This window comes from Seriola aureovittata, chromosome 16 (assembly GCF_021018895.1).
Source record: "Seriola aureovittata isolate HTS-2021-v1 ecotype China chromosome 16, ASM2101889v1, whole genome shotgun sequence".
Lineage (NCBI taxonomy): Eukaryota > Metazoa > Chordata > Actinopteri > Carangiformes > Carangidae > Seriola > Seriola aureovittata.
In genome coordinates, this window is record NC_079379.1 from 11,799,456 (window position 1) to 11,824,275 (window position 24,820).

General features: G+C 40.5%; 2 protein-coding genes across 2 annotated transcripts in view; one reads left to right on the forward strand and one right to left on the reverse strand.

The window, feature by feature from the left end:
* Positions 1-121: 121 nt before the first annotated feature.
* Positions 122-15,624, reverse strand: zgc:63863 (uncharacterized protein LOC393372 homolog). Its single transcript, XM_056399914.1, has 10 exons — positions 15,411-15,624; positions 14,455-14,509; positions 13,420-13,550; positions 13,230-13,310; positions 12,159-12,345; positions 11,907-12,008; positions 9,658-9,799; positions 8,578-8,762; positions 7,050-7,159; positions 122-4,824 (listed from the first exon to the last, which is right to left on the reverse strand). The coding sequence occupies exons 1-10, from the start codon at positions 15,478-15,480 to the stop codon at positions 4,643-4,645; spliced, it is 1,245 nt and encodes a 414-aa protein (XP_056255889.1). The 5' UTR covers positions 15,481-15,624; the 3' UTR covers positions 122-4,642.
* A 1,419-nt stretch (positions 15,625-17,043) lies between these two features.
* The window catches only part of dgat1a (diacylglycerol O-acyltransferase 1a), a 15,873-nt gene continuing 8,096 nt past the window's right edge, over positions 17,044-24,820 (forward strand). Inside the window, exons 1-4 of the mRNA XM_056399582.1 lie at positions 17,044-17,557; positions 20,193-20,280; positions 24,239-24,279; positions 24,756-24,820. The exon at positions 24,756-24,820 is cut by the window's right edge and continues 21 nt beyond it. Coding sequence (XP_056255557.1) covers positions 17,229-17,557; positions 20,193-20,280; positions 24,239-24,279; positions 24,756-24,820 — 523 coding nt within the window. The 5' untranslated portion in view covers positions 17,044-17,228. The remainder of the gene's footprint in view (positions 17,558-20,192; positions 20,281-24,238; positions 24,280-24,755) is intronic.

Here is a 24,820-nt window from a genome sequence, read left to right on the forward strand (position 1 = left end):
CATCATTAAAACAGTAAAAGTAATAGAGTCATATTAGAAGAAGAAGATTAGAAGATTTTTTTTTTTTTGTCAAGCTACTGTTTTCAATGTAAAAAATTAACTTTCACACTGTAGCCAGGAGTGTTTTCTTTGTCGTTTTATTCACGGTTCTACTTCATAGACAGAAAGAGGCTTCATCTATAGGCCAAACACACATTTCAATACAACAAGTACAAGGTGCAAAGAACCTGATATGTTCAAAGATACAGTGTGTATCTCTTCGTAACCATTATGAGAAACATGCGCTAAAATGCCCACAGAAATACACACATGACTACAGGCTTGAATTTGCACCTGCTTCTGTAAAAAGCATTTGGTGTGATAAAGTCTTTTGGGAAATTCTGGACCTGAGGGAAGAACACAGCGTCATCAGAGGCTCAACACAAGCTCACTGGGAGTTCAACATCAGGCTCTTCATCACACCACAGTGAATTCATAATTTGGCATGAAATCCAGGAATTTTTAATGTTCTCCGATCACTTTTATTAAACCCGTGGAATAAATTACACACACTTCAAATGAGAGGTCAACTCTTTAAATAACTCCTGGAAGTTTCACATTTTGATTAAACAGCTGCAAATTTCTGTTTCAAAAGATGCATCTCTCATTTCAAAATCAACTTAAAAACTGATCAGATCTGGTCAAATTGCTAAAACTGCATTTAATTATCTAAAGGATTTTGTGATTAGTGGGTGGAGTGCAAAACAGCCTCAAAATCTTTGCAGATGTGAGCTGATATGTAGTGAGAGAAACCAGATAATAAAATGCTAAAAACAATGAAATGATATATTATCTATTTACTGTGTTTTCTTCCTCTAAAGTTTACACAGTGCGTTTAATTGATTTTATGGCCCTGAAACTTGCAAAAAAATATTTTTGAGCCAGCTTTGGAAATGCAATCAATACCTGCAACAACATTTACATTTTGTACTGGTTTCACTGAAACCAATGCTTCAATCATTTTTCATCTGAGGCATCTGCCAGACTGAGGCTAGTGCAGGTGTGGGTGTAGGTGTTTGAGTGCGAATGTGAGAAAAAAAACAAAACAAGGAGAAAGTGTCTTAAGCACGCCAAGAGCCAGCGGCAGGAATTAATCCTCATTAGGATCTGGCACCACCACCACCCATCTCTCCCCGTATGAGTGTGTGTGTATGTTTATGTGTAAGAATACATGGCACAGATACAACTGCACAGTAGCATCTAGACTTATGTTTGAAGATCACAGACCCTGGTCAAAGGGTTTTTCCCTGCACATTTATGAATAGGCAGACAATCAAGTGTAAACAAAAACCATGCAAAAATGCCTTCTAATTAATAAAGCGGTTTATATGAATCACCTGTAACTAAGCGTCATAAATGCACAGTGGTGACAGAATTAACTTCACTGCAGAATGAGCTGTTTGTGTAACAGAGCAGGGAACAAATCACTGCCAACCATGCACCATAAAACAATAAATGTTCCCTTTACAAAGTAATTTGTGTATTATTTAATCCACTTGCACATTAACCAAACATTTAAACGTGTGGGAAATTTGCCTTCAATAGTCGTATCAATCTTCTCGTCTAATTTTCTGCAAGAGAGTAAATAATTGTATTTCCCAGAAAACTATTTCTTCAACTTCTTGCCTGATTCTGAATGACTGTCCAGATACTGATACTCTGTGTGCAAAATAACTGGATCACCGTTATATAAACCCTCAGATTTCTGATAATTACAAAGCATACTAATCTGTATGCAGCTATTTCAATTAAACATTCATTTATTTCCAATTAATATTTACCCATCAAATAAATAGCAATCAGATTGTTGCTCGTGAAATAAATAATTTGACTTTCGACAGTTAATAAAGCACCAAAACAATTAATAAATAAAAACACTGAAGATGCCCAGAAAGCAAATAAAGAAAACAAGAGAGCTGACTAAAGCTAACTGTTCCATTTCTCTCCCTCTCTCTCTCACACACTCTCACACACACACACACACACACACACACACACACACACACACACACACACACACACACACACACACACACACACACACACACACACACACAGCATTTAATCACAGTGCACAGACACACACGTGTTTAATGTGGTGTACAGCTTGTTAGACTGTAGCCGAGTTCATTAACTGGATGTTGAATTCTTCACTTTACTTTTACTGGCCAACCGTTTTACAGGCCAGTCGACCACCTGAGTTTCAGGCCATTGATTGATTTATTGACTGTCTAATGAAATGACTGTCTGATTATCACCAATCAACTTCATACAAATTTGACAGTCCCTCAAGCTACTCCTGACAGTCTGATTGACAGGCTTGTTAACTACTCAGCTCTGCAATCCTCCTCAAAGAGCTCTCTAGATTCATAAAATTAAATTCACCAAACTTGATAAAAATTCTTGCAAATTCTTGTCACTTTCTTCTGTTGTTTGCTTTTGATCTACTGCTCTTCTGTATACTGTAATTTTATACACAACAGACTACGTACCAGTTGAATTCATTTGTTCAGTGGTCACTAAAATCAACAGGGCAGACTGTACATCCGGCTGTGTGAAGATGTGACAGTTATATCTGATAACAGAGGACGTGCAGGAAGGAGAGTGTTGTGACTCCAGTGAAGTTGTGTTAATGGATGCAGCAGTTTGGCTGCGTTGCTAGTAAAAGCTGATAAATATTTCAGATCATAAGTCGACAACCAGAGCGTGCATTGCTGTTTGGAGAAACCCCCCTGCTCTGTAGATGCGTATGTACCTCAGGTGGAAAAAGCCTGTATTATTAATATTCACTTTTCAGGTTATGAAACTCTGTGATTGCGTTTGGTCCAACAATATCTACAGTGGTTGTGATGCCTTTTCAGGAGATGCACATAGTTAACTTCTTCAAACTAATAAAAAAAAAAAAAAAAAAAAAATACAAGTCTTTCTGTCACATAATATATTAAAATTATAACACACAAACTATCCTCATATTGTGGCCATAAAATAATTTTAAAGCACAGTGGTAAATTTTTGAAGAGAAATATGATGTTGAAGAAGAACTGAGTCCATGTACTGTAGCTCTGTTGACGGCTGTTCAGGGTGGATGTTGGCGCAAACCTGCTAAATATTTTAAGAATGTAAAAGTACTGGTGTCTTCCCCATATTCTTTCAGCAGTAATGGGAGAGACAGCTAGAAAACCGCTACAGAAAATATAAAAATAACATTAAAAAATATGTATTTCAATACCTCCTGCAAAAGGCCCACTGCTTGTATTTGGTGCTGCATGCTAACTGTGTGTGAAGTTCCCATTTTAGGTGCAACAACAGTTTGTTTTGTGTGTCAAACGCTACTGTTAATGTAAGTCACTGGCATGCGGAGCAAAGCAACTAATAAATGACTCACAGGCCAAAACTCTCCCTCCATCACTACCTCTTTCTCTCCCGCTCTCCTTCTTTGCTTATAACTGGAAGCTTTCAGCGGAAAACGCTGCTCTTTAATAATTTGCATTCATGTGTCATCGTGCTGGCTACAGGCACTATTGGCTCTCAGCGATGGCTGCTGATCCAACAAGCGCACAATAACACTTTCAACAGAAATCCAAGTCAAGCGTGATGGTCTAAAAAATGAGTTATCAGCAAAAATAATCAGCTAACAGGAAATATACGGCGACACGTCTGAAACGGTACAACAATGGTGGCATGTGAGCAACAGCCTGAAGGAGCAAGATGTGCCAGTGTCTCACATGCACGGACGGATTATGAGACAACAGGCTCCCTATCACAACGTGGCTCTTTGCGGTCATTTTGCATCTCTTTGAGGGTGTTTTGTGTCTTTGAGGTTATTTAGCATCTTTTATAGTCATTTAGTGTCTTTTAGTAGTTGTTTTGTTTCTCTTTGTAGTTGTTATACATGTTTGTGTCTTTAAGTTGTGTTTCTTTGCAGTTCTATTGCATCCCTTTGTTGTCATTTTGTATCTTTGTGGTCATTTAATGACTTTTTGGGTTTCTTGTGGTTGTTTTTTTTTGTCTTGTAGACATTTTGCCTCACTTTTTGTTTTTTTTGCATCTATCTGTAGTTATTTTGTTTGATTTTGTAGTTCTACTCCTTCCTCTCCAAAGTTTTTTGTGGTTGTTTGCTTGATTTTCCATCACTTCGGACAGAGGCGCTGACCCTGGAGCCTGTTTACCACCTAGGTCCCTGGGCCTGTGCCCAAAAGGCCCGTCATTCACCCATGCTGACATGTGGTATGAGGTCTGGCTTACATGCTCACAAACATGTAACACACATACACCCTCTCACACACATGCACATGTATCCTGAGGCTGACTAGTGGTTAACATATGTTCATTGTGGTTGAGTAGCAACAACCTGTTTGGCACCAAGATAACTGACCTCCTGCTTCTCTCTACCTCGCCCGCCGAGCACAAGACGAGCTTCAAGTCTTCAAAGTCTGTGTTTGTGTATGTATGTTTGTATATTGTTCATCCGTCAAAAGAGCAGATGTGTGTCTGCTGTCACCGTGTATCAGTGTGTGTGTGTGTGTGTGTGTGTGTGTGTGTGTGTGTGTGTGTGTGTGTGTGTGTGTGTGTGTGTGCAACAGTCTCTATCCCCACCGCCACATCAGAACAGTTGTAGTAACACCTCGGGTCCCCAGTCCATGGCTGTCTGAGCCACAGCGAACACAGCCGCCCCGAGTGTAGCAGACAGCCCCCACACTGCCATCTTCACCATCCTGTTCCCCTTCCCCCACAGCTGGCCTCGGTCCCGGGGCAAAGCTGCTTCCAGGCCTGAGTGTTGAGAGGCTACGAGCACAAAACGAGGAGGAGGGGTCAGACAGCGAGGAGCAGACACACAGACCGGTCAAGATGTTTTATAATGCTCAAAGTTGAACCAAAGGAGCATCAAGCTGCATTTTGTTAGTGGGATTGAAAACCAAAAGAGGTTCAAGGAATGTCAAACAAAATATCACAATCAATCAAGTATAAAACAACCAATCCGGACCCATGAACACTGCTTAATAACAGCAGCACTCTCAGTTTTATTAACTTGAAGGCCAAATGGTTAATGTCTTAACGTCTCGGCAGCCGGTTTAATGAGCACATCTAGCTAAAACTAAAGTAGCCTAATACAGCAGTCCTGCAATAAATCCTGTCTTCATGAAGGTTCATCAATGTTCAGTTGTTGTTGAGAGTTTTAGAGGGATGCCAATTCAACATGTGTTAACAAGTTGTATCAGTGAGGGTAGATTAAATATTAAAGACACCTCTAAGTATAAACAAATACATGACAGAATGATCACACAGTTACATCAACAGCTCTCTACAACAGTTTAACTTATAACTGAATATTACAATCTTTATGGAAACTGGATTAATTGCAGAGCTGTTGTATTAGACTACTTTGGTTTAAGCTAGGCAGACCAAATAAGTGTACAGTCCTTAAGTTTTCAGCCCTGTTTCATTTGGTGAAACCCAACAGGAAATTATGACACTGAGCACAGAAAAAACATCTTAAATTACTCTGTCAATAAAGCACCAGAAGAAGAGCTTGTGTATCTGTTTACAGCCCAGCCAAACAAACCGCCGGCTGAGAGTCTTCATCAGTTCATGTTGCTTTAAATAGTAACTGAATACCAGGTTGAAAGGCAGCATTTCACTGCCCTCTATGGTTGAAGGTTTCAAGTGTTTTGCATTTCTGACAGAAGAGCTAGAAGTGCTGTGAGAGGAATGCTACGTTGGACCTGTAGCCACATCTACCTCTGACGTCACAGTGTGCTGACACACCTTGGAGAACACCTCAACATCACTCCTGCAAGGTGAGAGGTTGGAACTACTGGAGGTCAAAAAGATTTTCAGCTGCTTCAGAGTTGCTCTCTAATGTTAAGTCTATAAGGCTACCTGACACAGTAATACTGAACTCATGTTCAAATGTTGTCCTTAACAATATGTGAAAGCGTTTGTCTGCATCACCGAAGTGTGTGCATGCATCAGTTGAATCCGGTTGAATCCGGTTTGAGTATATGCAACTTGAATCAAACACAGGAAAGAAGGACTATCTGCCAGTAACAATAAGATGTACTTTGCCAAAACAGTCTTAACTAAAGATTCATTTGTTTTCCAGATATTTTGACTGCATCTCAGAGCTTTCATCAGCAAACTGTCAAACTATTATTCCCAAGCTCAAGAACGAACTTTCACACTCAATAAATACTACTATACTACATTACACACATACACTGAGCAGCTACTGCTGAAAAGATGCAAACCATCTGAAATGGGGTTTAATATGGAAATCTCAAGGATTATCTTTTTAAAGTCCACTAGTCAGTCAATATTTATCTCTGGTTTAAGATTTACACGCCAGCTTATCTCTGGGGCTTGCTGACTCCAATTCACTGTGTGCCAAAGTGAAATCAGGAGGTGCTATAGATCGGCCCTCTGTCTGTCCATTATGAGTTTTGTCTCGGATGCTGCTAATTGAATTTTGATGAAACTGCTGGGAATGATGTGCATTAATTTTAATAATACACTGTTTGGCCTGAGGGGAATGCTAGAACATGTTTTTGATTGCCTGTACATCACAGACAATATGTCAGACGCCGCTGATCGGATTTTCACAAAACCTACGGGAATAATGCATCTCTTTGTTCTGTTCTGGCACATTTAAATTTGCACTTGATTGGTCTGATGGGGGTGCTACAACATTTGTTTACTTGTTATTGATTGGCCCAAAGGGGGGCAGCGTTTGTGGGGGATGACATATTTACTGTTGCCTTGTTTTGAAGAATTGTGCTCCCATGTAGAGCACAAAAAAAAAGTGAAGAACTGTGGATCCATCAAACGATTTTGGTTGGGTAGAAATGTTTGTTCTTAAGATCTCACAGTCGATATTCATCTTTTCCCGAACCTCAAAGAGCATCCAACAAGAATTCACAATTTCTTCACTCATCTACAGAGGCGCCTGTACGGTCTGTATGTGTGGAGTCTTTCTTCAGAGCCAGTAATAAGATTACAGTTACTATTTTTACCTTGTCTGGAGGTGGTGGAGCCCTGGGCCTTGGTGAGGCGTTGAAGAACAGAGTCTGGCCTCTGGTGGAGGGTGGAGAGCTGAAACGCCTGGAAGGTGCTGATGGACAAACTGGAGAAAGAAAAAAGAGGAAGAAAAGGATGAAAAAGAGTCAGGTCTGAGGTGAAGCATGAACAGTAGGAATGGGGGGATGGAGGGGTGGAGGGAGGGATGGATGGATGAATGGATGGATGGATGGAGACAGATAAGGCAGAGAGTTATTGACGATTTGAGAAAACTGCTAACTCAGTAGTTCTTGTGTATAGGAAGCTGTGCATTATGGGACATCAGTATCAGTCAGTCAAGGCCTCATGTCAGTGATGTCACTTCCTGCCCTGAACAATGACTGTAGGTAATGCTGAAGGTCACTGACAGGGAGAGAGAGAGATAGTGGATACACAGAGAGAGAATGTAGCTGTGTGTCTGGTTTCCTCCTCAGTGATTCAAAATACATGGTCGCACACACACACACACACACACACACGCACACACGCGCGCGCACACACACATACGCACGCACACACACACACACACACACACACACACACACACACACACACACACACACCACACACACACACACACAAAATGGCCTGTATGTGTCAGCAGCACCACTGAATCTTGATGTGTTTTTCTAGCACCTCCTCTTGGTAACTAAGGGAATTACATCACACCACCTATAGCCAGACGTGATCTGATGAAATTATTGAGCACAAATAAGTGAAACCGCTGGAGCAATTATTCAAATAATTGATTAGTTGACTGGCAGAACACTTATAAATGACAATTTTGATAATTGATTAATTGTCAAAAGTCAATTATCAAGCAAAAGTGTTCTCCGCCTCCAGCTTCTCAAATGTAAATATTTGCTGCTATTCTCTGTTTCTTATTCTTGTGGATTCAATATATTTGGATTTTGGATTGTTGGTCAGGTAATATGAAGACATCGACTTGGGCTCTGGGGTATTCTGGCATTTTATAGATCAATCGGTTAATCGATTAGCCAACTGGCAGATTCATAGTCGTAGTTGGAGCGCTGGAGGCATGGCAGTTGCTCAGGAAACTATGAAAGCAAAAATGCCATGCAGATGGAAAAAAAATGCTGAAAATGCATGTTGCGTTTTGTCCACTTGCTTGGGTTGTTTGACGTGAAGCTGACTGCTTATTTATACAGCCAAAATCACAAATATGTCCTAAAGAGCTTTATAATCTTTTTTTTTTTTTTTTTTTTTTTTTACAACAAGTAAACCGTCTATCTCAGTTTTCTCTCACATACAGGTACTAAATTTTAATCTCATTCAGCTAATATGAACTCACACTGTGTCAGCAATAAGAAAAAAAAGACATTGAAACTGAATATTTAATTGTTCATTTAACCCCCTTCGTTGCACTGTTTTTAAGCCTGGAGTCACTGCATGGTGCCCATTGTGTTTACTCAGTAGTAGTACCATTATGATTCATCATTTTCATTTCAATTTTTGTCTCCTCACCTCTTGCGAGACTGCAGTGCTGCCCGCTTGGCCAGTAATGATGGAGGGTACTGGTTGAACAGGTCCTGGGACTGAGCGATCAGAAGTTCATATGGGAGGTCCTGAGGGATGCGGGAGAGGAGGTGGTGGACCATGGCCATGTCACACTCTGTCTGCTTCACGTCCTTCTCTCTGTGCAACACAATCTGAGGAGGGGAGAAGGAGGGGTTCAAAGTTTATCACTGTGGTAAAATGTGAATTAGTTTCTACATATTGTACTTTAGCTGCTTTCAGTTCTTTTTGTGAGCGCACAGAAGTGAAACAGGCAGTTGAAGAGTTAACCCCCCCCCCATGCTGTGCGTTGTACTCAGCCTTGGAGGAAACATGAACTACATTCTGCTTTGTTGTTTCACACACTTCAAACAGAGCTCTCCCTCTGCCCAGCCCCTACACACACACACACACACACACACACACACACACACACACACACACACACACACACACAGTGCAGACCAGCAAAATGTGCACAATTGTACACAATAATAAATGTGCACAAAACCCTTCAGTTAAAAAAGGCCTCTTCACAGACACATACATGTTCCAGCAGGAAACATTTGTGCCAAGCAGTGATTGTGGAAGCAGCCAGAGGACTGAAGAGGCAACTCCAGAGTAGAACAACTGAAAAAAGTCAGAGACACAAAAAAAAAAAATGCTTCTCCTTTTTAATCTGTTTCTCTCCAACCTTCTCCGTCAAACATCAGTCAGCTTTCCTCGTCACTCTGTTTCCTGACGCAGCCCTCATCCTTTATCCTCTCCTTCTCCTTTGTATCTCTCCCTCTGTCCCCTCTTTTCTCTGTACCCATCTTTCCCTCTCTTGCCTCTGTTCATTAGGAGGTATCTAATTAACTAGTCCAGTGACTTCACAGTGCTCTGCCTCACTGTCTGTGCGTGTGTGTGTGTGTGTGTGTGTGTGTGTGTGTGTGTGTGTGTGTGTGTGTGTGTAGCAGCATGTATTCATGTGTGAGCATCCTGGATTACAGGCAAAAGTAAGTCACAGCCTCTTGCTCGTGTTTCCTGTCAGCTTCACCATCCTCTCACCGTGGCAGCAAGGTAGATGGGCATCAGTGGATGTGAAGCCAGGAAGAAGTCGTAGAGTCTGAGGGTGTGTCTGAACTCTGACAGGACGTGGCCGTACCATGTGATGAGCCAGGACAACGCAAAGATGGTTCCCACCTCCGCTCTAAAAGAAAAGCCAAATATATAAAGTGAGGTCAACACAAACAAACAAAAAGAACAACTAGGCAACTAATGCCAATAGTCTGATATGTTTTCAAAGCTTTTTTTTTCTCAAAGATTTTTTATCTTTCATTTATCTCATTATTTTCTTTTTTTATGTGTTTTTTAAAAATTGTGTTATGTTGCTTTTATATCTTGCCTTTTTATTTTCATTTTTTCCACCCTTTATTTAAGCCCAAAAGCCTCATGAAAAATATAAAAAGTCCCTTTAAGTGTGTTCTGGCCACGATAGTATTGGCATTGAGCTGAAAAGTAATAACAGAAAACAGAAAACAGAAAATAAATACATAAAAGTGGCAATAAAAATCATACAGCTATAAATGGGCACACTACACTTGATTTCCTATCTTCCAGGCAGCCAGTGGCCTCATTGGCAAGAAATGAACTCAAAACTTGCTTGACACAGGTGACCCACCAGAGGGAGAAATTCTCTGCAAGCAAGGATTTCATACTGGAGTGAAATTAGTGAAAACCAATGGTTGATTGGAAGGCAGTAATTTTTCTTAAATCTACTGGTGCACTTAGAAAAGCAGTGATATGAAGTAATTTATAATGAATTGGATAAAATGTGAAAAACCACCAGTATGATCCTTAAAAATATGATCCTTAACCAAATATCACAACATTCCTATTCATTTTTTTTTTTTTAAACTAGAAGCAGGTCAAAGTTATCAATCCGATGATGGACAACCAGAGAAAGGTCAAAGAGGACATTCGCATCCAACGTCACAGTTCACAAGCTCTCTCCATGTACAACCACCCGTTATCATCATCATGTGGCCACTTCACAAAACTACAAAGCTAAAAAAGAAAAACACCCTGGATTCATATTAATTTGTCACACACACTCAAGTTCAAGACAGAGCTCAAGATGATTCTCATTCCCTTTTATAGTTTGGCTTAATCCCAGCGTCATGAAACACTGGGGCTACAATATTGTGTCAATATCCCACCAACTTCTAAAGTACTTGCCAAAATACATTTTCTTCACCTTCCCATACTGTTTATAACCCTCCTTTCAGTTGCGTGGTTACATAAACAGATAGTTATTTTAGACAGAGTCTCTAGCAAATTGGAGACTGAGAGGTTGTTGATAAATATTAGATAGGAACATTCACGGAGGAGGAGGGGAAGGGAGTGACAAGTAAAAATATGTCTGTGTGAGTGATGGACAGGGGGAGGGGTAAAGAGAAGGAGCAAAGGGCAAGGAGCATGTGTGATGGGAGGGACGGAGAGATAAAATGTAGTGGAAGAGGGAGAAAACAAAGAAACAGCAGGATGAAGGGGGGAGAATAAAAGAGGCAGAGATAAGAAGGAAGGTAAGGGGAAGAGGAACTGTGCACTAAAAAGAACGTTTCGAGCTTTGAAGTGCGCTGTTGTTTATCCTGCCGTTTTTCTGCGAGTGCAGTGTCTTGTTTTTTTTGTGTTTGTGTGAGCTTGTATGCGAGTCGACGGGTAGATTGCGAATATGAAGGTTGCCAGCACAGCATCAATTATGAACAGGCAACAAGACAGCAAAGGTACTGTGGATGCAGGCGTACACACACTTGCACACACCAACACACAAGCACACGCATTAAAATACCTTAGAGGGCAATTCATTGATTTGCAACAATTCCAAACCCAGACCTCACTACACAGCCCAACATTAACCTGCAGTAACTGGCTGTATCTTAAAATGATTTTATGTCTCTGTTGTTTCAATGCCCTGCAAATGGATCATGTATCATTTTGGCTAATTACAGTGTAGGACATCACAAATAAAGGTGATGGCGCACACCTTGATGGGACTCAAAGGCCTCTGAAACAGCTGTTGGACCATCTGACACCAGAACTCCCCAATGAGATGGATGCATTTTTCAATTTTTGCAAAAACACTCAGCACTTTGTCTCAGGTGAAAGTCAACACTTTGGTTCCCTCTAGTGGTGATTACTTACATTGCATTACTTTCATTTGGCACAGGTTTGTCCAAGTGACTTACAATTAACTTGACAAGAACAAAAACTGGTTGCCATTAAAAACTGTTTAACAAACAACTAAAAGTGTGTACCTGATCATGAAGTCATGTAACTCTGTATCGACTTGTTCCAGTATAGGCATCAGGTAGTTTAAAATGTGTTTAGTGCTGTCCATGGTAGGATCCATAAAATCCCTGCAGACAGAGAAGACAGACAGAAGTTATATAAATATTACTGCTAAATCATTTGGAACACGACCAAAAAACTTTGGGTTTAATTGAGCTGATTAAAAGAATAACATGAAATCAGTCAGATCAGTCGATATATTAGGAGAAATATACAACCTGAGGTGATAATTGGATAGTGTGTCCAACATGGCGATGGCCATTCGCTCCCCAACTACCAGCAGCAGAGTGACAGCCACATCATGGTAGCCCTGGTAGTAATGGAGCTGAGGGTTGTGTTTCAAAACCTCCAGTATGATGTTAATCAGCTGCTCCTGCAGCACGGCTCTCTCTGTGGCTGGCATACCTGAGAGAGAGGATCAGCACATTCAACCACACGCAATGCTGTTAAACATGGAGACAGCCGTGGGTTCTCTCACACACACTTTGATAAAGGCCTGAGCAGCCACTAGGACAAGGTGAAGAGCTTCATTGAAATGCACTATGTAACTTTTACATTACAGTATTATCCCATTCACAATCTGCATGTAGCAAAAACAACACATCCAAACATAAACCTGGGAAATGTCTGTGTTTATCACCATTGTGAAGAGGTGAACATGGATTATTGATCCCAGTGTGGCTGCTTATAACCCATGTTTTTTACAGTTGTGGTATAAAACATGACTTTGTTTTATACAACATGTGCATAAATATTCATCATCAATATATTCTGCAATATATTCTGCATCTTAAGATTTGTTGAGGAGCTTAGTATACAGACAGAGATCAGCAAAATTAAGAATCTAATGTGATGAGCTTTCTCTCGTTCCCTGCTGGGTTTTTCATTTTTAGTTAGCTTTTCTGAGCATTTTTCATTTGTTGCTTCCTCTGGGCAGAAAAGTTTATAACTTAGATTAAATTGACTGTCTCTCAATTATAAGAAATATTCTCTGTTGCTTTCCTAACTTTGTGATTTTGGCATACCTTAACTTCATGATTTTGCCTGACAGCACAAAGACACAAAAAGTCTTCCCTGGCGCAGCTTTTAGTTCATTAATTATTAATCCTTGTCACATATCTGCATATAGCTGTACAGGGTTTAATAAATGGCACTGTGAGTTATGCTGCTATCTTTAGAGATAACACAGAGACACAGACACACACAGACACACACAGACAGACACACACACACACACACACACACACACACACAGACACACACACAAACACACACACACAAACACACACCTTTAGGGAACCGCTTCATGGACCTCCTGACATCCAGGAGTACCTGGTTGTAATCCTTGTGGTTCTCTCTCACATCTCGACCTGCAACAGAAGAAATATGAAATTATAACTGTTATTAGCATCAGCAATAATAGTAGTATTGTACAATACGCGTACAACCAGTAAATATTAACATCAATATACCACTAACCAGGTTTATATGGTAGCTCATACACATTGATGTTGAGAAGTTTAGGCCAGACTTTTCTCCTCAGTTCATCAGTGAGCAGTCCTCCTTTAGTGGCTGCTGCTCTCCTCAGGGTCTCAATGTCCACTGGATCACTGTACGTTGAATAGTCAGAATTGGGCAATGTTCAGTGTAATGCATTAAGTTAAAGTCTGCCCATGCACCAAAAAAAATAAAATCAGTGAATTCACTTCAGGAATAAAGGGCCATTTTCTTTATTGTAATGCAGTAATGACAATCTTAAACTCAAGACAGTCAGATTCAATTGCTATAATCCCTCTAAATTTTCCTGACACTGTGGCGTCTGTCCTGCACTAATGGCAGCGTGACACGTGTCCACGTGATGAATAATAAGGTGAACTGACAAAGAAAACTGTTGTTTTGATTTTGTGCAATCGTTTTAGCTGAGCCTTTGGGTGCATTACGTCAATACATAAATTTTGTTCAGTTCTGCATTCTTGTGCCATTTCACGTCCTCATGATCATCGCCATGCTATTCCTCTGGGCACATGCAAGTATCCCTCATGTGTGAAATTAGCTTAGCAGGGAGTGATGGAGGTCACTGTCTGTGGATAAATGCATGCCATTTAATTGCGGAACAGTATGTTAGATTAGCAGAGGGAGAGGGAGAGCCATTCCCATGTGGCCTGTTGCTGTGGTGCTAATGGAAATATAACTGAAATATAACTTTTTGGGATTCTAAAAGCAGATGGTTTGGGGATGATTCTTTGGGAAAAGTTATTGATCTGTGAGAATTCGTAAATCTTAACATCCAGTGTCAAAGGAATAATTTTTTGAGATGCATTTCACCACTATAACACCATGCTTAAATTTGATCTATCAACACTTAAGTGTAACTGAGTCATTCAACGTCAAAGAACAGAAAACCAAATTATACAATACACAATATGTGTAACTAAAGCAGTTTTAAATGAGAAAACAAATATGGCATTCAGGGCAGAATAAAGAGCAGACTGTAAATAATCATATAATTCTAACCTTATCAAAGCCTGATGGATCTCAGCCAACTTCTGTTTCCTCCCACAATCTTGTTCTGTGAAGGAGATGAGTGCGAGTGTGGTGAGTGAGAGAACAGAGAGATGGATAAGGGAGAAAGAAACATTAAAGGGGTGAAAGAGAGACAGAGAGGAGATAGTGGGAGGAAAACAGGAAAGGATAAGGATGGTGGAGAGGGACAGGAAGATGTGGGGAGAGAAGGATGAAAGAGAAGAAAGACATTGGGGGGTCATGCTGAGATTATAAAGAGAGGCAATTATCTGAATGAAACACAGACACACAAATTCAAAAATAGGACTGCAACTGAGATTATTTTCACTGTCAATTGTTCATTGATCCCTGAATGATTATTTATAGCCCATTTTTGTCTGGCATGCAAACAATATCATTACGATGAATCTACTGATCATAATGAGTCACAAATATGGCCAAAGAGTTTGGATGAAATTCAAAGTATAATCTTAAGTGTTTGAATGGCTTAAACAAAGATCCACTGCTCAGTTCTCTTCTGGCACAGTGAATAAATGGATCATTTCCATCTCTTGTCTGCCTGGCTGTCAGCTGCAAGTTTCCAAACTGTCCAATGTGGCTGACAGGCTGCCACGCAAGCACCACTTGTAGATATGTGGCTGAAGTTTACTCTCACAAAAGCCGTTTCAACAAAACCACAACAGGCAGGTTAGATGTAGGTCAGAAATCGGTGGACAACTTGTGACTGGTGTCTTACAGTTTGTGTCAGCAGGTTGCAGTAATAGTATTAAGTTCTCTTACGTTTCAACTTGACTCCTCGACCGGTCAGTTTTCTGTCTGTAGGCACCGTAAATCGATATAAAGGGTGATTTTAACGACAGAACTGTGTTCGTGTGACTACACTGTATTTTGTATTTACTGTACGCGTATTAAACACTATTTAGCTAATGTGTCTGTGATTGACTTACCTCTTGTGAGGGATCCATTCCCATTCACCCCAACTCCGGCGTTTTGTTTCTTCCTCTTGAGCCTTTTCATCCCCTTTAAAAACTGACTACCAAATGACGGAATGCGTGTTGTGCCATAGGCAAGTTAAAAAATAAAAAAATGTGTCACTAAACAGATAAAAACGCTGAAAATACCTGGCACAACGACAACGTCTCTCACAGCTGTCTCGCTACAGGAAGCAACCTACCTTGACATTCCACTGCTACGCTGCAATTGGTCAGAAATGACACGTGACACCGCGCATGAATACTATTGGTTTTCCTTCGACTCGCACCGCAAACTAACTTTATTGTAGTTGTTTTTTTGTTTTGTAGTTCTGTGGGCAGTGTTTGTTTTGCTATGTATAACAAATGGTAACGCTTGGTTGAAATGTGGTTAGTGTAGCGGTTACTGTTACTGTTTTCAGGCACTACACATTAATGTAAGAGGAATTAGAAAGTCTTTGGGCTGTGATGGAAGAGTCTGGGCCCCTTTAAGTGCATGTATCGTGTGTATTAGTTGTTTATTTATTTATTTTACTTTTTTCTTAGAATGTATCATCATAAGAATGGGGAAAAACAACTGGCAGAATCCACACAAACAAAGGAAAACCACAATACTACTTGGAATATATTATATGAAAATGTATTTTATTTTAATGCAGTGGCTTAAGTGCAATGAATGGATCTGACGGTGTGATTGTACATCCATTAAAACTACATTAAGCCCATATAAATAAAGCCACCGGTTTTCTTGGTTCCCTGAATGTCAGATAAAGGTTCATCTTAGGACACACAAAAGAATCTGCGCTGCCCTGAGTTTTGCCCCTCAGGTAGCGCTTGGTAGCATACAAGCTGTTGCTCATGGTGGTAAATCCAAACCCCAGTTATGACCCTGACCCCCGACAAACAAATGTGACATTTTAGTTGAGAAAGACATTCTTCTCCAAGCTGAGTGGACTGAATTTGATTTTAGAAGGAAATGACATAGGCTATTACAAAAATATTTCTTAAAAGCATATAGGACAGGGTGGGTTTGACATGGTTCATGGGGACCATAGTTGTTTGCCCCTTAACATCGTGACCCTACTACTCTACTATCTATCCATGAATTGATATTATAGGAAACAACATAATCAGATGCTCATTGATTGATTGATGGGACTGGTGTTGAGGGAAATGATGCCTGAGAGGCTAAACCCGGGGCAATTTACCAAATAAAAGTCCTCAAAATCTATATTTAAAAAAAACTTTCTCTATATATCAAAAATGTTACGTTGGTGAATGAATGAGTGATAAGTAGGTTAGTTAATCATTTAAAAATAGCAAAATAAACAATTAGTACCTAAACATACAGTAGCTCAGGTATATTTTCCTCAGCTTTTGCCTGTTAAAGGAATATGGGATCTGTGATAATGATTAATAAAATTATGTCTCGTATGTTCTGTAACTTTGTCACACCAAAATTTTTTGATGTTACAATGGAATATGCCCATTTACTGTAACTAAGAAATGGTCATGAAACTCCAGTATGAGGTTGCTAATCCGGAAATGGGTTGGGACTTCGGCTCGATAGGGGGATGTCAGCTGAAAACACAAACCTGGCAACCTGACTGTCAGTGTACCTTGAGCCGAAGCGGCGCTTTCTTCAGTACCAGCATTGACACTACTCCGGACACTGTTCGCTAAGTGCTTGTTTAGAGCTACAGAGAGACGCGGAAAGAGGCGATAGGATTCAGTTTGACCAGCAATGGCAGGCAAGTAAAAAAAAAAAACATCTACACGACTGAAGCCACTGAAATGAGCGACAGAGCCGAGATGAGAGGGCCCGTAACCCGCCGAAGGAGGACGACCATCTCCGGCGGTGGCGGAGCGGTCAGCGTGAAGCAAGCCAACGGCAGCAAGGTGCACGATGCAGGGGAGAAACCTCCACAGTATCCCGCTAAAGGCAAAACAGAAGAGGAGGTGTACAGGCATGCAAGTAACAACGGGAAGATGGACAGACAGACGGGGGTGTCAGGGCAGCGGCAGCAGCAGCAGCAGCAACAGCAGCAGCAGCAGCAACAACAGCTCACAAACACTCCGAGGAAACAGAGGAGTGCAGTGGAAGATATCAACGAGAGACTCAGGTAACCAATGATCAAAATAATAATTATAATACGCCGCTGAAGTTACCTTCCAATTCTCAGGTGTCACAAATCAGACACTGTGTTTCTAAACAGTCTTTAGCTAGTCTGGGTTAATGTGGTCCAGACATGACAAGTGGGTATGTACCCGGTAGGATTTGATCTAGATGGAGGGAAAAGCAGTAAAATCGTCCCTTTTCATGAATAAAAGATTTCACAAGAGCTTCGGTGGGTGACTGTGGTCCAGATTTCATGAATCTATGTACAGTGCATTCAGTAAGCGTTCAGACCCTGTCACTCCTCTCATGTTTTGTTATGTTGCAGCCTTATGTTAAAATAAAAAAAATAAAAAAGACATTTTCCCTTATCAATCTACACTCAACTCCATAATGACAAAGCGAAAGCAGAATTATAGAATTTTTTGTAAATTTATTACAAAGCAAAACCTGAAATATCTCATTGACATGAGTATTCAGGCCCTTTGCTATGACACTTGAAATTTAGCTCAGGTGCCTCCCATTCCTCTGGGTCATGTTTGAGATGTTTCTACACCTTGACTGGAGTCTACAAGTGGTAAATTCAATTCAATTCATCGGACATGATTTGGAAAGGTACACGCCTGTCTATATACAGTCTCACAGCGCTGACAATGCATATCAGAGCAAAAACCAAGCCATGAGATGGAAGGAGCTGCCTTCAGAGCTCAGAGACAGGACTATGTCAAGGCAGAGATCTGGGGAAGGATACAAAAAAAGATCTGCTGCATTGAAGGTTCCCAAGAGCACAGTGGCCTCCATAATTCTTAAATGGAAGAAGATTGGAACAACCAGGAGTCGTCCTACAGAGAGATGACTAAGAAACCTGATGGTCACTCTGTCTGAGCTCCAGAGATCCTGTGTGGATGAATGGTTGATAAAAAATCTAATCTAATCTAATCTAATTTACATTTAATAAATGAAATCAAGAATGTGAGCACTTTAGCTCACAGTTATATACATACATGTATGTATATACATATATATAAGACAGGTGTCATGTAGCAGCCTTTCTTGACAAGACACCTTTTACTCACTGTGAGAGAGGGGGTAGCTGTAAGTTTGGATACACTGCACATCAAGAGAATAGGTATGAGTGAGAACAGACATTATTAGAGAGGACACAAAAGCCTGACCCTTACCCTAAACATAACCATTCATTTTCTGGTAACACATCCACTTCTCCAGAGATGTCTTTACCTTTTGAAAACATGCATTTCCTCTTAAGAGCCTGATGGGATTCCCATGTTTCTTGACTTAAAAAAAAAAAATGTAAAGGGTGACTTCGAAAAGTTCATGGGACACTGCAACCAGAATGCTGAAATGATTGTAGTATTTAGTCTTGCCAGCCTGATGAGGTGTCCGACGTACGTGTGTAGTGTCACAGCTGAGAAACGGCAATGGCATGTGCTTTTGCAATACTGCGCCTACCTCTCTGTCTGCACGGTCTTCTGCTGGTCTGCTCTTGCCACATTGCGGAACCTCTCAACTCTTTCCTCAAATGCTCCTTCCAACTCCACTTTTGCTGACTTTCCATTATTCCTCCGTCTCCTTGCTTTTCAAATTCTCCCTCCTTCCTACTATATCGTCTTTCCTTTCTGCCCCCTGCTCTCCTTCTCTTTCCTCTCCCTGCTGTTGGCTCTTTGTGACGTATAATTGTGTAAAAATTGTTGCCTAATGTAATGAGTAATCTGTTTTCACAGAACCTTTTAACCAAAATTTTCACAACTTTTCCCTTGTCTTTTGCGGTTGTAGAAACAAAACATGTGATTCATTCATTCAAAGGTGAAATGTAAAGAAGGAAGTAATGCTTTTTTTTTCTCTTCCCAGCTTGGGTTCAGATTTAATTTATTGTCAAATTAAAAACTCTGCTGATGCCACAGTCCTAAATAAAACCATATGCTTGGTAATTTTCTTGATACCTCTGCCAAGAAAGTTATGATTTCTCCCGTGTCTGTCTGTCTGCTGGATTTCGCAAAAAGTCCTCAATTGATTTGCACCAAACTGGGTGGAGGGACGGGGTATGGGCCCGGAAAGAACCCTTTAAATTTTGGTGCAGATCCGGTCAAAGGGTCAGATCCAGGATTTTTTTTTAAAATCACTTTCTCAGGAAATAATGTGTTGATCTTACTGTAAATAGTATGACATATTTATTATGGTGTTAAGATCTGACTTTGTACAATTCGGTGCAGATCGAGATAATAATCTGGGTCTCACAGACGTGTGTAGATTTGCTTGGCCTTGTCGGAGGTATGCTGCGTGCTATTCTGGTTGGAAAGGCTGCAAAATGACCACATGCTTGACATTCAGGGAAGTACAAATGATACCACTAAAATGTTTTTTACAAAAGTATAAATATGTGAATTTTTTTTAAAGATTTTTTTTTTTACTATTTTAAGCCAATAATAAGTTGACTTACTATGAATCATCAGTACTGTATAAGATTTGAATCATGCTGCCTCTTCCAAAGCATGCACGCAGTGTGCAGTTCTATGTTTCTTAACTGAGGTTTGAGAGTGACCCTGCTTGCACAATGATTTAATCTCTGAGTGCATCATTATGCGCTCAACCAGTAAAATTGTTGGCTCCGTGTTTTCTTGCAGCTGTCACGTCTTCCAGGAGTCTCTCTTGAGCTCAGCCAGCGGTTACAGCAACTACAGAGGAATCCTCAACTGGTGTGTCGTCATGCTGGTGAGTAAAACCACATGTGCATTTAGAACTGAAAATGCACAGGGCGCTGACTTCCGAAACTGTGTACAATTAGCGATGTAGACTGTGACCCAGATAAATATTTCCCCTCCTGATATCTGAATGTCTACGAGTCTAAAAATGACTCAAAGATTTTGAATCAAAACATGACAAGAGAACAAACGGTGCTCAGACTTTTTCTCTGATTTCTTCATGTTGCCTCAAAGTGTTCTCTTTGGCCTTTTTGTATGAGAGCACATCTGTTGCACTACATACTGTCAGAAATTAGAGTAACTGTGTCCTCACTGTAACCTCACTCACTTTAGTCTCTCACACAATATAAGTACTACATACTTTTGACAATCACTTTAACAACAAAAGCAGAAGTGTCAGCCCGCATTTGTATACATCTTACCCTATCGTATACGACTTGGCCCTGTAACGCTGACTCTCTGCGATGCATAAAATTTGTTGTGCGCCTCTGGGTGTTGTCTGGGAGGAGTCTGATAAGTTGCTTTTTTTACTCTATTTTCTCTCCTCACAGTAGATTAACCACATATGCATGCAAAGAAAGTCAACAGTTAGTTCATTTCCTGTGCCATTTCATTGCTACAACTAAGATTAAATGGTTGATTAGTGACAGTTTTCATTTCGGTTTAAAATTTTGATTCGGGAGTTTTAACTTTTCCTCTCGAAAAGTCAACTTTTTGCACGGACAGTTTGAATTATTACCATGAAAAAAGCCCTTCAACGCAGGACAGTTCATGCTCACAAATCATCGCTAGTAAAAGCTCAGAGGGATCACTTGAAAGCAGGATCAGACGATATGAGAGGAGTACTCTAAATGACAAAAAGATAAACTAGCAGCTGAAAGGCTGTGCTACAGTGTGTGCGCAGATTGTACACATATGCAGCCACTCTTTTAGACACTGCTTTTAGACACAGGTGCTGTGGGGGCCAGTTTCAGGATTTACTGTGGTTGCCATGATGAATGAGATGTCAGTAGATGTCAGAGATTCTGACTTTGGCTGTGGCTGTTTAAAATACTGGCCCCTAACCAAATACCAACATGACAGTCATAAAACATGGAAGGATGTTCACCATGTTGCATTCCCAAACCTGCCCGGCAACACCATCCTACAATAGATATTAAATTAGTGAATTATTAATCTTCTGTTAGACACAGAACCACACAGTCTCATTGCATTACTGATCACAGATGTGTCACAGTTAATTATGTCTCCCCTGAGTTAAGGTCACTTAAGGACAGCAAGGCCTTCTTTAGAGAAATGAACTTTCTGCCCTGTTCCAATGGCTGATTGGCGTGTGTGTGTGTGTGTGTGTGTGTGGTGTGTGTGTGTGTGTGTGTGTGTGTGTGTGTGTGTGTGTGTGTGTGTGTGTCTGTGTGTGTCTGTGTGTGTGTGTGTCTGTGTGTGTGTGTGTGTGTGTGTCTGTGTGTGTCTGTGTGTGTCTGTGTGTGTGTGTGTGTGTGTGTGTGTGTGTGTGTGTGTGTGTGTGTGTGTGTCCAGAGACTCCCTGCAGTGCCTCTCAAAATCCAGTCTCTGTTAGTATTTTGATATGCATGGAGGATACAAATATCCAGTTAGATGTAATCCTAATGAAACTGAAATGGACCCAGACTATAAATAGAGCCCTGAACATGAGTGCAAGTGTGTATGCAAATTTCCCTGCATTTGTGTACAATGTATTTGAGCGCCTTGTGGACGTTGATGTACATGTTTTTGTGTGTGTGTGTGTTTGCTTGCAGTGTATTTTTGTGGGTTTCTCTAAATCAGGCCTAATTTTGCAGCTCTCTGACAGAATTAATCCCAGCTTTGAAAGTTTAATATTGCTGTGACGACCACGTCCTCCACTTTGTGGTCACCAGGGACAGCTGAAGCCTTCAGGATTAGGCTCTAAGAGCGTGACGTGGAACCACTGAGTCTTGTGTATGTGCGAACATTTTACTTAGTTGTGTAATTTGTCCTTGATAAAGAGGACCAAAATGTCAGCCCCAGGGTTGCATGTTTCTCAAGATGAGAGTTTAGATGTGCTATTTTACTTCCTTCCTCTTTACACTCTTGAATGTTGAAGCCAAGTGTTTACAGATATTACTAATACACAATTTTAAAGCATAAAAAGACAGTACAATTTTCATCCTGTGTCATGACTCCCAAGACATAGTTACCCCCTTCCAATACAGATCCATCAGTGTTGAGTAGAATTCATGCTACTACATTTGTGCTTTTGAATAAAAAAAAAATAAAGATAAGTGCTTGAAGATACTGTCCCATGCTCAGTTTGCCTAGATGAGAAGATATTTGGAAGACACAGTGTTGATCCCAGGATGTGGTGCACATAACTGATGCTTCAGCTGGTTCATATCATCATTTGCTCTGATGTGCAGCCAAATAGACCATGTGAATAGCTGAAATGACCACAGGCTGACAAGGTCAGTGCAAAGCAAAGCAAAACTTTATGCCGTCAGCTGCAAATTTGTTCCAGAGCATGAAACTACACTGCTAAAACTGAGGTGAAAAGTGTGAAAATGAGTGGCTGGTTAGTTTTATTTGTATTTCTGCAGCGTTTTTTGGATCATGAGTAGAACTGGCTGAGTGGTTATGCGGGTGCAGAACACAGTGGGTGCATGTCAGTGGTCTACAGCCTGTTAGCTGTATTCTTTGCTATGCGTTGAAGCAAAATGATTGATCATTCACTCTTTGGCTCTATCAGATAGTTCATCTGAGTGTTATTACTGGGATATTTTTTGATATAAAGATGTTTGTTGTGTGCAATGACTTTTTTATTACTTAGGAAATTGTAAAAATGATAATAAAGAGAATTAGATAAGAAAAAGTCAGCTTATGAATATCCCAGTTGGATACTGGAATATGTGACTCAAATTAAAAAGAAACCCAGCATTCTCATTTATGAAATAATTCATTGGAGAATGTGGACTTTCCTTAAACGTCTAGAGATTTTGATGTTGCGATTTGACCCAAAATGACTTAAGCATGCAGGTCATAGAAATGGTTTCTTAAGCAAGCAGCCTGGGTTCAGATAATTTACCCCCTGCTGAAGTGTCTTTTGAGCAAGAAGCTGAATTCCTGCCAGCTCCCAGAGTGTTGCTCTGTATCTAACACTGAACACTGACCTTTGCGTGAACAGGGATGAGAGAAAAGACACAACTGCAGAGTTAGATATTGCAAAATCAGATGTTGCAATGCTCTCTATAAATGGTCTGCACAGCCACTGTCCCATTTATCGTGTTATAGGTGATGGTGCTCTCTTGTCCATGCTGAAGGTTACTGAGGCAAAGGTTGGTGCTGGGGGACAAAATACATAGTTGGATTCAAAACCACATTGCTACAGGGTCTTGGCTGACTGGTGGTGCTGAGGTGCAACATGCCACATAATCACTAGAGCGTGACCTTATCATGTGTCATACCCTCACTGTCCCCATTATCTTAACTGTCTCTCCAACTCACATACTGATCTTTACTCCCATGTATGTATACTATACATATGCAGCGTTGACTCTTTGTGTGTTGAGTGGGTGTTTCGTTTTATGTCAGAAAAGCTCAGATAACTGATAACTGAGATAAAGCTGAGCTCGGACCTTGAACTTTAATACATAATATAATAATAAACAGGTGTGTATACCTGTTTAAGTAGGTTATCTAAAGTCACTGTTGTTTATGAAAGGCACTAGTGTGTTCCAACATGAACAAGCACATTTCACATCTGCAGACTAATCATGAGCAGAGCTGTGTGCAAAGAAAATAACAAGCCAGATTTACAGCTCAGCATTTTTAGCTTCTAAACAAAGATTGAGTGAATGTCAAGATACAAAACAACCTTAAGCTCTAGAGTGTTTTTAAATATTTCTTTTGTATGATTCTTGTTGATACTGTGATTAATACTCATTGTCTCCCTTGGGCTCTTTTGTCCTCTCTGTCAGGGGTTGAGTAATGCACGTCTCTTCTTGGAGAACATTATAAAGTGAGTACACACCTACACATGCTGTAATAACTTACACTTACAGCATGCAGTGTATATGCACAAGCAGGCGCTGTTACAGCTCACTCCTGACCTCCTCCTCTCATCCCACACCTCACCACCACCCCCTTCTTCTTCTGCAGGACAACTTGACAGAAGAATGAAATGAGACGTGCCAAGAAAGGGTTCTTTAAAAAAAGAAAAATGCTCAAATTTTATATTAACTTTAAAACTGCATTATCAACACAGTATGAACAGTAACTTTCTTTGCTGACAGTCCTGGAGATCACCTCACTGTTTTTTCAAGTTATCCTATTGTTATGGACAGCACAGCTGCAGAGTCCAACATTGTTATCATAACCACACTAAACCTTTACCTGACCCCAGCAATCTCTAACCTCCAACCTGCACATAACATAACCATTTTTAAATTATGCCAGGTGGGATCAATAATTTCTCTTCTCTCTTTTCTCATCTAGGTATGGTATCTTGGTAGACCCTATCCAAGTGGTATCGCTCTTCTTAAAGGACCCCTATAGCTGGC